This window comes from Podarcis bocagei, assembly GCF_964188305.1.
Source record: "Podarcis bocagei genome assembly, chromosome: 14".
NCBI classification, from domain to species: domain Eukaryota; kingdom Metazoa; phylum Chordata; class Lepidosauria; order Squamata; family Lacertidae; genus Podarcis; species Podarcis bocagei.
In genome coordinates, this window is record NC_138139.1 from 7,539,972 (window position 1) to 7,553,925 (window position 13,954).

The 13,954-nt window shown below is 43.9% G+C and overlaps 1 protein-coding gene across 2 annotated transcripts in view; it reads right to left on the reverse strand.

Annotated features, from left to right (window-relative positions):
• The window catches only part of DUOX2 (dual oxidase 2), a 62,403-nt gene extending 51,150 nt beyond the window's left edge, over positions 1 to 11,253 (reverse strand). The window contains exons 1-3 of one of the 2 annotated variants that reach the window (XM_081169177.1): positions 11,159 to 11,253; positions 4,376 to 4,459; positions 2,816 to 2,980 (exon numbers count right to left, since the gene is read on the reverse strand). In XM_081169177.1, the coding sequence (XP_081025303.1) occupies positions 2,816 to 2,980; positions 4,376 to 4,459; positions 11,159 to 11,237 (328 nt within the window). In that variant the 5' untranslated portion in view covers positions 11,238 to 11,253. Of the gene's footprint in view, positions 1 to 1,640; positions 1,759 to 2,815; positions 2,981 to 4,375; positions 4,460 to 11,158 lie in introns of those variants that run through there. The other variant, XM_081169178.1, reaches the window with a different exon arrangement.
• Between the last annotated feature and the right edge of the window lie 2,701 nt (positions 11,254 to 13,954).

The following is a 13,954-nucleotide window of genomic DNA, read 5'->3' on the forward strand; positions in this document are numbered from 1 at the left end:
TTTAAAGCCCTAAACGGCCTCAGTCCTGTATATCTGAAGGAGCATCTCCACCCCCATCATTCAGCCTGGACACTGAGGTCCAGCTCCGAGGGCCTTTTGGCAGTTCCCTCCCTGCAAGAAGTGAGGTTAAAGGGAACCAGGCAGAGGGCCTTCTCGGTAGTGGCGCCCGCCTTGTGGAACGCCCTCCCATCAGATGTCAAGGAAATAAACAACTATCTGACTTCTAGAAGACACCTGGAGTCAACCCTGTATTGGGAAAAATTTAATGTCTAATGTTTTACAAATTTTTATGTGCTGTAAACAACCCAGAGTGGCTGTGGAAATCCAGCCAGATGTGTGAGGTATAAATAATAATAAAATCATCATCATCTTGTCCTTCTTGCCTCAGGCAGCAAAATGTGAGCCAGCCCTGCTCACAGAGTGTAATCCAGCCACATGCCATCATATCTCTTTGCCTCCTGAGGAATCTCTTCTCCTCAGACAATGATTCCATAGAGTATCCAAATCGTAACAAGGGATACTATTCTGTGGATCAATTTCAGTGAGGTTGAATAATGTGTGCATAAACTTTTTGAGTCTCTTTTAAGCCCAGTTTTTAAGGCTTGGCAATTTCCCCCAAATGGGAGCAGGCAGAAAGTACTACAAACCCTGGAAAGAGCTCTCAGCCAGTGCCAATTATGAAGGAAATAACTGGCGGCGGCAGCAACAACGACTACTACCACTACAATAATAATAATATAACAAATTTGGCAAAGGAAAACCAAAAGAGATGCTTATAAGAAATGTGTTCAAATGTGGTAAGAACATGTTAAATTATTATTAATTATTACTAATGTTATTATTACAAACTAGGTTTCTTATCCACCTTTCACAATAAGTGAAATGACAGCAATTTAAAAATACAATATTAAAATTGGTTTAAAACAAATTAGTCAAAAGAATAGGGTGGGTCCTATGATATATATGTCAGAAATGTCAAAAGTCCAGATATATAGGTGTTTCTCTTCAGCGCATGACAGGAACTACATAAAGGAAGGTAACAACACACCTCTGAGGAGTTGGAATTCTACAACTTAGGGGTTTGCCGGAAAGAATGCTTTCTCCTGGGTTCCCACCCCCCATAACCGCTAAGGGGCTCAGAAGTGCCAAAGAACCCATTTCCTCTTCTTCCTACTCTCTCATCATGGCTTCTGAGAAATCCACAGTCTTGTTTGAACATATTCCAAGGGATTAAGCTCCAAGCATTACTCAGCCTTCAGCAGAAATGCCTAGCAACATCCAGGCTCCCAAACATGCCCGGATCACACTGGCAAAAGCTAACCCAGGGGGAAGTGGGTTTAAGTGACCAAAGAATTCTGAGGTTTGGAGCAGAAATCCGCAAGGAGGGGCAAACATGACCATTGCTAAAATAAGACATAAAACCAGTCATGCAAGAGCCTAGTAATCCTCTTGGAGGTAATCCTATGATCTAAGGGTTTGAGCCAGAGGAAGAGAAAAAGGGGCACACTGTGGTTTGAATTACAGTCTCTGCGTTGCTGTCACAAGGCCTGGAAACCTTGGCAAATCCCTTACCCCCAATACTATAATTCTGTGACCAGAACCTCCCCAAATCCTGTAATTGAAAGAATTAGGCACATTACTCCATTAGTTACAGGCATTGATTTGAGGCCTGATTTGTGGTAGAATGTGGGCCTTGACTATATCAAGAGCCTCGTTTCTCCAAGATGTCAGTGCTGTGAAAAGCAGAGTAGGCCAGCCTTTCCCAACTAGATGCCTTGAACTACCTCTCCCATCAGCTCCAGCCACTATGCTGCATGGGGCTGATGGGAGTTATAGTCCAAAACATCTGGAGGGCATCAGGTTGGTAAATGTCTGGAGCAGACACTGCCAGAGTGGAGGCAAAGGAATTTGCAGGCAGTTGTGAAATCAGGAATCCATTATGTTTTTCCCATGATTGTGACAGGTGATCTCAGGAGATATGTTGGAGAGGGGCCAAACCAGATAAATCAGTCCTGTTCCCTGTAATGATGCCGATTCCTTTGTTTGCTGGAGATTTGCTGAAGGGGCCAAAACGTTTATTTACTGCATCTTATACCATCCCGGCAGTTTGAGTTTTATGATTGCTGTTTAGAATCTTAAGAAACATGACACAAGAGGAGGAGGAAGAAAGAAGACACACACAAACTCAGGAACCCGCTCTTGGAAGCCTCTACATCATCAATGGTCATGAAAGCAGCAAAACTGGGAGGGGTTAGGTTTGCAGGTTCGATCCCCGTATGGGACAGTTGTGTATTCCTGCATTATATAATAATAATTTACTATTTATACCCCGCCCATCTAGTTGCATTTCCGCAGCCACACTGGGCGGCTCCCTATCGAATATTAAAAGCACAATACAGCATTAAACATTAAAAACTTCCCTAAACAGGGCTGCCTTCAGATGTCCTTTAAAAGTAGGATAGTTGCTTATTTCCTTGACATCTGAAGGGAGGGCGCCACTACCAAGAAGGCCCTCTGCCTGGTTCCCTGTAACCTCACTTCTCGCAGGGAGGGAACCACCAGAAGGCCCTCAGAGCTGGACCTCTGAACGATGGTGGTGGAGACGCTCCTTCAGGTATACAGGACCAAGGCCATTGTAGGGCGAGTTGCACTCGATTGGAAGAGTCCCTTCCAACTGTACAATTCTAGGATTCTACGATATCAGGGAGGAGCCAAAGGGTCATTGGACACATGGAGGGGGCCTTGCTGCCTCACCCCTCCCTCAGACGCAGCATGGATGCTGATGGAGGCCATCACTCAAGAGTTCTCAGCTTACCAAAGAAGACGCCCAGCACAGTTCTGTTCTTCTGAGAGGGTGATCCAGAGTCCCCTCGTGCCACCACATGGCTGAGTCTCCGTGCACTGGGGACATTTGGTTCCTGGGGGGCCTGGTACACGCCGTCCGCATAGTTCGCAGGAAGGAGCCGCGACAACCACGATCCTAGTAGTGAGAAATCAGCATGTCAGCTTGAGGTAGCCAGCCGTGGGCAAGACTTAATTTTTGCAAATTTCTTCAGTGAAGGAGTCTTAAAAATATGTCTCTGAGGGTGAGGAATCTGCAATTATCTTTGTGACTGGAGAACATTTAGCTTGGTAAGTCTGCGTTAGATGAAGAAGCTCATACAGTGCTTTTGGAAAACTGAAGAATTTAAATTTTACCTTACGAAAACGTCAGTAATGCTAAATAATATTATTAATAATAAATAATTATAATATAACTGCAAGTACTTGGGGCAAAACATTTCTAATTATTTCTATGGAATTTACAGACATTTTACTTACCAAGCATAACTAAATTATATTAATTTGACCAAAATATCTTTTGAATTCCCCAAGTGATGTTATACCCTTTTAGCACCCGTCATTTTTGGAAACTGAAAGCTGAAAAATTCAACACACCCTATTGAGATCATGTGGCCAGCATGACTAAGCCGCTTCTGGCGAACCAGAGCAGCGCATGGAAACGCCATTTACCTTCCCGCTGGAGCGGTACCTATTTATCTACTTGCACTTTGATGTGCTTTTGAACTGCTAGGTTGGCAGGCGCAGGGACTGAGCAACGGGAGCTCACCCCGTCGTGGGGATTTGAACCGCCGACCTGATCGGCAAGCCTTAGTCTCTGTGGTTTAACCCACAGAGCCACCCGCGTCCCTAGGGTGTGTCTTAGGTGCTGTGCAAAGTATGTCCTGAGAAACAAGGAAGGAGATGGGCGGTTGGACCTTTAAGGACCTCTGCTCCTTTAAGACATGCTTGGATGCAGTGGTGAGCCTGCTGTGGAAGCAGGCTCCCCAAGCTCTGATGCGCATATGTGCTGCTGTGAACAGCTGGGAGGAAAAAGTTGTGAAATGCACAAGGTGGAGGAACACAACTTCCCTGCTCTTTAAGGCAGCATTGTGAACCCTAACCCAGGGATTGCCTGGGCTCTTATATATCCCACCTCAACCCATTGCATGCAGGGCTGTTTCCAGTCCACCCAAAACAACGCTGTTTGACTCGCTGTTTGCTGTAGCCAAATTTAATGATATGATTAATTCTGTTATTGATGTGCGGCTATTCCACACCATTTATTTCAACAGGAGTGTGGTGGAAAGGTCATCAATAAGTGTGGTGCCGGTGGAGGGGAACAAGTGTGAATTTAGGACTGGGGGGGGGGGGATGAAAAATCGAATGTCAATTGCGTGCCTGATTTTCCATTCATTTGCAGAAAGATGTGTGAACTGGCACACCATTTCGCAGAATTTGCCAATATTCCCCGTACACATGGACCCAATGCTTGGCATCAGAAATGGCATTTGCAACAGCATTGGAGGCCTGAAAACCTCAGGGACGCTCTCACCTGCTGAGTTGTGCCTGTGGTACATGAGGTTGTTGTACCAGCCGTCGTAACGCTGAATTTCCCAGTGGATATTCTTTTGGGCGCCTGAGAGTAAACAACACATGAAGTTATTGGAAGCAGAGATGGTTTTTCATGAAAAATCAGGGCCAATTAGGGTGTCGGCATGTTGGAAGATGCTCAAATTTTCGTATGTGGTGAACTGGCAATGTGTCTTCATGGTGGGCGTACCTGGCAGGACTCGGTAACAGCCCCTTCTGGTTCAAAGATATGTATGATAACTATGGGAGAAGCTATGGAACTGGGATTTGAAGTTTACAGCATGTTATACATTGAAAGAAAATGATGTATCGTTGGTATTTAAGTCCTAGTAAACTAGCTAAAATGTACAAAACCAGGTCAAATACATGCTGGAAATGTAAGGGAAAAGAAGGCAACTTTTATCATATGTGGTGGACATGTAAGGTAGTACAAGAATTCTGGGAGATGACATATAATGAACTGAAAAATATGTTCAAAATAACCTTTTCTAAAAAACCCGAAGGAATTCTAGGTGCCAAAATTCCAACGGATCAGAAAATACTATTTATGTACACCACTGCTGCTATTTATGTTATACCACTGCTGCTCGGATGTTACTAGCCCACAGATGGAAAGAAGACATTGTCCTTACCACAGAAGAATGGCACATTAAGTTGATGGACTATGCCGAATTGGCAAAAATAGAAGAAGAAATCAGGAAGACCAAAATTTTAATAAGGAATGGGGAGAATATATAAGTTACCTTACAAAACATTGTAAACAATTAAAATTATTACTAGGATTGAAATGACACTTGTAGTCTAATGTTGAATTTTAGGTATGATGGAGATTTAAAAGATTTGGATTAATAGACAAGATGCAGGAGGAAAAGGTTAATATAAGGACCCACAAAGGGAGAAGTCCAGGAGATTCTTTGGAATTCTCTTTTTATGTTGGTTGTGTGATAACTGTACATTTTTAAAACCTGAAAAACTAAATATATTTTTTTTAAAAAGAAGAGAAAATATATGTATGGCTTAACTAAGCTCACCATACATTTAAACTACAGTGGTACCTCAGGTTACATACGCTTCAGGTTACATACACTTCAGGTTACAGACTCTGCTAACCCAGAAATAGTGCTTCAGGTTAGGAACTTTGCTTCAGGAGGAGAACAGAAATTGTGCTCTGGCGGCGCAGCGGCAGCTGGAGGCCCCATTAGCTAAAGTGGTGCTTCAGGTTAAGAACAGTTTCAGGTTAAGAACGGACCTCCGGAACAAATTAAGTACTTAACCTGAGGTACCACTGTACTTTTATGCTACTATAGGCTGCTGGATTAGTTTGGTGGTCCATGTGGTTCAGCATCCGGTTCTCACAGTGACTAGCCAGATGTCCATGGGACATGGCACCATCTCCTCTTGTGGTTTCCAGCAGCTGGTTTTCAGAAGCATTCTAGAACATAGCCTTCTGTGGGAAAATGATTGCTTGTACATGAGAGCATGAGCAAAGTTCTTATTGTTACAGGGTGATCTCATAGCTAGAAGCATCCTTGGAGCATGAATAGCGCGTGAACAGCTCGTGCTGTCCCATATGATTGGCTAACGTAGCATGGCCTGATCGCTCGCATGGTCTAGTACCAAGGTCTTTATCTGCTGGCTAGAACAAATTGCTTGACTTGTATTTTTTGTATCCTTACTTGGCTTGTATCTTTCTGATTTTCACACAATAAAAGCTGTGCTGCATTAGCCCGAGGAGCTGCCATAGCCCTAGGAGCAGCCATATTTCGGAACCTATCTTGGTGTGAGACTGATTTTTCCCTGGATGCCGAGCTGCAACTCGACATTTGGTGCCCCGTGTGACTGCCTTCGGACTTCACGTTGTTTTTCATTATTCAGCACTCACCAACACGTCGTTCATCCACGTAGTGGATCCCTGGTGAGTGCTCCCGTGTGATTTCTTTCGGATTTCATGCTGTTTTACAACGTTCAGCTCTCACCTCGCCCCGCAAGGGCTGCAGACGCGTCGTTCATCCACGTAGTGGATCCCTGGTGAAAGCTCCCGTGTGAATGTGATTCTGGACTACGTTACGGACTTATCAGCACTTATCTCCGCCCGGACAGGGCAAAAAGGCGCCTTCCTCATCCTCCTACGGATCTCTCGGTAAGTGCTCCCTGCTCTTTTTGCAACTTTGCAATCATGGGAAAATCTCTCTCTGCACCACAGAAAAAATTTTATAAAGACCTTAAATTCCTTTTGGCCAGTAACAACTTTGCTGTTCGGAAAGCTGACCTTAAGTCCCTTATAATAGCCCTGGACACTCACTGCCCGTGGTTTCCCCAGGACGGAAATTGGCAGTTAGATGATTGGAAAAAAATTGGACACTTCTTTCAAAATCATCCCCAAATTGATGTCAAGGTTTTGCATGCCTGGAGTAACGTATACAAAGCTATGTCGTGTTTAACTCCTTCAAACATTCTTCTGGCTGCTGCGACAGCTTCTTCGCCCGCCCTCCAGGCTCCTGTTTTGCCTGCCTCAAACCTACCTCCTAAACCGCCGGACATTTTCCCTTCGGCTCCTTCTGTCGTCCCTCCCCTGCATTCTCCGCATTCTTCACTTCCTGCACCTCCCGTTACTACTCCTCTCCAAGAATCTTCGCATTCAGCACCCCCCACTCTTCCAACTCCTGCGCCCAAGGCCTCTGGCACCGCTAATACTACTCCTCTCCAAGAATCTCTCCGTGCCGCTGCCCCATTGTTGGGTTTTGACTGTGCAACTCCTAATCTCTTCCCTGTGATTGCTCCTGCACCCCCAGCCCCCGTCATGCTGACCCAAACCGATGTCCTCGATGGGTTAACGGGAGGAGGCAATTTTCTTACTGCTGCCCAACAGCTAACTCTCCAACCTCAGTATTGGGAGGCCACTACAACTGCCGCCCAAGAGGCTTTGGCCTCTGTCCCTGATGACAGGAATGAGCGCGATGGCCGATGTGGCAGCATCAGACAGGGCCCTGCAAAGCCCTATGGACAATTTGTTGATCGCTTGTATAATACCTTCAAGCGGCAAGTTCAGGACCTGGCAGCACAAGAACTGACTGTACGCCAGCTTGCAAATGAGAACTGTAAGCAAGCGCTGCGCCTTCTAATGGCAACATCAAATATAGCCATTGCTGATATGCTTAAAGCCTGCCAGTCAGTGGGCACTGCTAGCCACGGCCTGCTAGCCACGGCCTTGTCCTCCGCCGTGTCCCAAAATCCTGCAAAGGCTACAACCTGTTGGATTGACAGTGGCTAAAGAAAAAATCCAGCGGACCTTACCCATTACGTACCTGGGACACAAGCTGACAGCATCTGCAGCCTTTCCAGTTACGCCTCAACTACAGTTTCCTGGTTATCTTAGATTGGTGGATTTACAACAAATTCTTGGACAGCTGAATCGGATAAAGAGTTATTTGGACTTGCCCACCTCCACTCTGTTTCCACTATTTTCTGCCCTTAAAGGACATAAGGATCCAGCAGACAAGATCACAATCACATCTGCAATGGAAGAGGACCTTCCACAGCTGTTCCAGTGTTTCCTGGCACGTTGAAAGGCCATCTTCATCCCTACTGCATTGGCCCCCCTTTTCCCTGGGAAGCCACTTCAACCACCAAACATCATTACAGTTTTGCTGCCTCTTGTTTGGGAAGTGAGCCTGGCTTTGAAGGATGCCCTCGCCAGACCGGCATCGCTTGGATTTTACCCCCCCATATCTTTTTTTCTCCTCCCTCAGGAGTCCTGCCTTATGATGTGTTCCCCTGAGCATGTACAGAGGGCTGTCTTGGAACTATTGTGGACTCTTGGCAAGGGAGGGGATGAGGAATTTTAGTGTGTTCCAGTTGTTTCATTTTTGTGCTTTGGCATGGTTCCCGGACAGAGAGCGGGTTGCAATGTGGTTCTTTAACAGGGCCTGGGAAGACAATGGGCTCTGTTCTCGACCTTGTTGCAATCTTTTTAGTTACAGCAAGTGGAATATGCTTGAAGCGAAAAAAATATGCTTGGTTCCTGCCTTTTTGCTGCTGAGAAAAATGATTTTAAAAAGCTTCTCAAAGCTTTCAGCCTTTTTTGGTGATGGTATTCTAGCATTCCAGTAAATGCTTCATTTAAGATTAGCAATAATATGAAGGACAATCGTATAAGTTTATCACCTGTGTTTTGTTGCTTGCAGAAATAGTGCCTTATTGTTTTCGTTTTAATCATAATAGTATATTTTTAGGTCATTATCCATATTGTAATTGGACCTATGAGTATGTTAATGGATCTTCTTATTTTTTTTAATATTACCACTGTGAGTGATAAGCCTACAAAGAAATAACCTTTGCCTTTTCTGGAACCTACACTCTAGGAATACTGATACCCCTGATAGATAAAATAGATAAGCTCCCAGAGGTTTGTTTGCGTAACAGAAGGGAAGTATAATCACCTATTTCTCATTATACAGGGACAGCTATTTCTAGGTCTCTTCTGCCTTCTTTAGGTGTAGGGATGAATTACCGTGATTTGCATAAACTGGCAAACTGGATTGAAGCCTTGTTTAATTCTATTATTTTGGCTTTAAAAATGATTAACAAAGAAATATCAGAAATAAGAAATGTAGTTCTTCAACATCATTATGCTTTAGATGTGATCCTTGCTTCTAAAGGTGGAATTTGTGCCTTAATTTATTCTCATTGCTGCATGTATATAACTGATCAATCAACCAATATCTCTGCTACTATTGATCATATGGAACAAATGATAGCCCATAATCCTTTGAATCCACCTGAAGGTTTTGATCCATGGGAGTGGTTGTCTTCTTGGTTACCCAATGGAGTATGGTTAAGAAAAGTATTATTGATTGTAATTGCATGTGTTGCTGGATTCGTCGTGGTGTGTTGTTGCATTCAATGCATACCCTCTTTGATTTCCCAATGCACTGCATGGTGGTACCGACCACGGCCCACCACAGGGGTTACAAGAGGAATTTATGTTGCAAAGTGTAGACGCTTAGGCAATGAAGTGTACGATTTGGACTAATGGTCCCTCTTTTCCTCTAATAATATAAATAAGAAAAGGGGACATGTGGGAAAATGATTGCTTGTACATGAGAGCATGAGCAAAGTTCTTATTGTTACAGGGTGATCTCATAGCTAGAAGCATCCTTGGAGCATGAATAGCGCGTGAACAGCTCGTGCTGTCCCATATGATTGGCTAACGTAGCATGGCCTGATCGCTCGCATGGTCTAGTACCAAGGTCTTTATCTGCTGGCTAGAACAAATTGCTTGACTTGTATTTTTTGTATCCTTACTTGGCTTGTATCTTTCTGATTTTCACACAATAAAAGCTGTGCTGCATTAGCCCGAGGAGCTGCCATAGCCCTAGGAGCAGCCATATTTCGGAACCTATCTTGGTGTGAGACTGATTTTTCCCTGGATGCCGAGCTGCAACTCGACAGCCTTCTCCTCCATGAACTGGCCTAGGCTGCCCAAGTTGGTGACCATCGTTGCCAATTGTGGGAGTCAATGCCATAGCTTAACTATATTATGCCATGTGAAGAAGTCCTTTCTTTTGCCTCTCCTGAGCCTTCCAGCATTCTGCTTCACTGGATATCACATGGATTCTCATATGATGAAAGAGGGAGTAAGACTTATCTATCGGCTCCCTCTTCACCATGCATAATTTTATAGACTTCTATCATGCCACTTTTAACTTGCCATTCCTCTCTAAACTGAAAAGTCCAAAATGTTGTAAGCTTTTCTCATGGGGTTAGAATCATGACTTCCCAAGAATTCTGGGAACTGTACTTTGTTAATGATCTCCTTACAACTTTTGTCATACCTGACATGCTCCATTTCCCAGGATTCTTTGGGGGAAGCCATGACTCTTAAGTGCACATCTTATATTCCAGTGGAATGGAAATCATTTGATAGCTATGGGCACCTGTTAATGACCAAGAAAATGGAAGACTTGGCCACACTGTCTGTTTGAGAAAGCACCAAAAACAAGATCACTGTTTGGATCTAGTCTGCAGCAAAGTCTACATGGAACCACAAGACTCACAATACCATCCTAACAAGAGTTAGTAAAAAGGTAAAGCTAAAAGACCCCTGACAGTTAAGTTGTCGTGAACGACTCTGGGGTTCTGGCGCTCATCTCGCTTTACTGGCCGAGGGAGCTGGCGTTTGTCCGCAGTCAGTTTTTCTGGGTCATGTGGCCAGCATGACTAAGCCACTACTGGCGAAACCAGAGCAACACATGGAAACACTGTTTACCTTTCCTCCAGAGCGGTACCTATTTATCTACTTGCACTTTAATGTGCTTTCAAACTGCTAGGTGGGCAGGAGCAGGGACCCAGCAACAGGAGCTCACCCCGTCATGGGGATTCGAACGGCCAACCTTCCGATCGGCAAGCCCTAGGCTCAGTGGTTTAGACCACAGCGCCACCCGCGTTACTCTAACAAGAGTTATACCCTGTGAAATCAACAAAAAACCCTAAGCAGTTTCCATAAAACAATGTGAAATACACTTAAGAAAATATAGATAAAATCAAACATTAAAAACAAGTAGACATGAAATGCCTCACAATAGAGACAAATTTCTGAAACAAAATAGACATAATAAAATTGCACGTCTGGGTAGGCTTGCCTCAAACAAAAAAAGTTTTTATCAGTCAAGTAACAGCTCTAAGAGGAAATCCATTTTAGGAAAACTAATTGTTAACTGGACAGGGAAAAGTTGGACAGACTTACCAGTCGAGTGCCATAAACTTGCCAGGACAAACCAAAGCAAAATAAAAGTTTGAGTTCCCGTCATGAGATCAGTCCACATTTCTTTGCGGGACTTTTTCCCTGAAAGACAAAAAAAAAAAAAAAAAGTAGTTGCATCTTACAGTCCTGGGAAGCCTGAAAACACATACCGTATTTTTTGCACCATAACACTCACTTTTTTCCTCCTAGAAAGTAAGGGGAAATGTTTGTGCGTGTAATGCAGGGAATGCCTACAGATGGCATGCCTACGGATTTTCCTCCTCTAAAAACTACGTGCGTGTTATGGTCGGGTGCGTGTTTTAGAGTGAAAAATACAGTATTTCCATTTTGTGGTGCAGCGGTTAAAGCGTTGGACTAGGACCTTGGAGACCAGGGTTCAAATTCCCCCTTAGCCCTGAAGCTCATTGGGAGCCCTGCCTCTAGGCTAACCTACCTCACAGGGCTGTTGTGGGGACTAAACAAGGAGAGGGAAAACCTTTAGTTCCTTATAGAAAAAAGTGGGATATAAATGCAACATATAAACATATAAAATGACTCAGGTGGAACCTCATCAGGGGATGGCTTGGTAGTATTGCCCACCCACAAAGTGAGCGGTGCTTCCCTCTGGAAACAAACGATGCCAGAGACAGAGACATTAATTTTAGATCTAGACATTTCAACTAAGCCCTTTTCTTTTCAGACTGATTTTTGCACTGGTCTCCTGCAATGCAGATACATTGCAAATACCTAAAATCTGCCCCTCAGAAGGAAACCAATTCCTCTAGCTGGTTTAAATTCAGAAAAATTCTATAAAACTTCTAATTTGCACATTGTTGTGCAAATTTGCACTTGTTGAAGAATTTGGAATATTTTGGCAATAATTGTTGGGAAGAAAGGAAGCACGGGTCATTCAAGATGGGCAACAGAAGCCAAATGCTATGGGGGTGGAAAGATAAGCCCCACACTTGGACCGCTGCTCCCTTTGACAAACACTAACCATGCAATTCCACTTTTTCTTCCTGAAACCATAAGGGCTAGTTACCTTAAACCTGGGTTCTTACTCATGCAAAGCACATGCTCTGATGTATTTTTTCACACTCAGTACATATTACACATGTTCAAGTGATAACCATTTTTAATTGTGTTATTAAAAAGAGCACCATCTATGAGTTTTAGAAGAAAGTAGCAAAGACAGAGTGCGGATACTCTTAAACGTGCCTGGAAAATTTGCATCTTTCCCATACCTCCTATGCAGCAGAAACGATGCAAATTTAAGGTCTCTTTTGAAAGGATCCTAAGCCAATATCTAATGCAGCCAATGAAAGTATGCCTCTACAAATAATTATACACAGGAGATTTCCTCCTATAATTAACCATGAATACGAATGAGAGCAGATGTGACTGCCATCACACAGTGTGGTGAGCCTAACACTTCTTGTGGGTGCAATTATCTGCAATCATGAATTTGTGCCCACAAAGTTTTTGAGAATGCTTTAGAGTTCCACTTGGGGGAGGGGGAGATGATATGTCTAGAAGTAGTCTGACCCTTCTCTTCACAGACTGTTAAAAAAAGGGGGGCTGGGGGAGGCAGAGCAATTCAAGAGTTTTAGAATAGAGCTGCCATAGAAGAAAGGAGATGTAGCCAGTATGGTTTGTTTTTATTACAAAAAACAGAGCACCGCAAGTTTTGTGTTTTGTTATTTACAAGATTTGCTTTTCATCTCCCATTTTTAAAAAAATCAAAGAGCTACATGAACACTTCAGCTGGAGTGGTATCATGGTTGAATGCTGTTTCAGCTTGAGAGCCCCTGCAACTTTCAAAAGTCCTCTTTAAGAAGTTATCAAAATGAGGCGGGGTGTGTGTCAGAGAAATGAGACAGTGCATCACTTTATTATTATATGGGCATGAGAGTGCCTATATTGGAGTAGCTACTAAGTGGGTTAAACCACAGAGCCTAAGGCTTGCAGATCAGAAAGTCGGCGGTTCGAATCCCTGTGACGGGGTGAGCTCCCGTTGCTCGGTCCCTGTTCCTGCCAACCTAGCATTTCAAAAACATGTCAAAGTACAAGTAGATAAATAGGTACCACTCCGGTGGGAAGGTAAACAGCGTTTCCGTGCGCTGCTCTGGTTCGCCAGAAGCAGCTTCATCATGCTGGCCACATGACCCGGAAGCTGTACACCAGCTAAAGCGAGATGAGCGCCACAACCCCAGAATCATCTGCGACTGGACCTAACGATCAGGGGTCCCTTTACCTTTACCTTTAAGCCCCAGCCCAGAGGCCAGATCAAGCCCCACCTTTGGTTGCTACAACAGCAAAATCACAGTTTAAAAACTGAAACAGACATAACCTTGGGGCTCTGTCAAGCTCAGCATCCTTAACAGAATGTAATATGCCCCCTCCCTGATAATCAGACTGATCATTGGATGAGTGGAAATTTCCCATTTTTAAACCTAGACCCCCTGTACAGATGGGCAAAAAAGTCAACCCATTTCACTTGTAAAGGCCAAACCTATTTAATTCATACTTTCCAAAAACAATGTGAGAATCCAAAGCACAGCTGGCCTTTGAAATTCTCAGTTTCCTGACCAGCTCTTGTGGTAAACAGTGGTTTAGCTCCACCTGGGGACAATTTTTCATAATAGCAGCCTTGAACAGCCCTGGGATCTCTGGCAATATAAAAGTAAAGACTCTGTATAACTTCCAATAAACCGCATTATACTGCCATCAATGTGTTAAGCCTTATGGGATCTGCAATAAGGCACCTAGGGGAGCACAGGCGCTCCCAAAGAAGGCTTT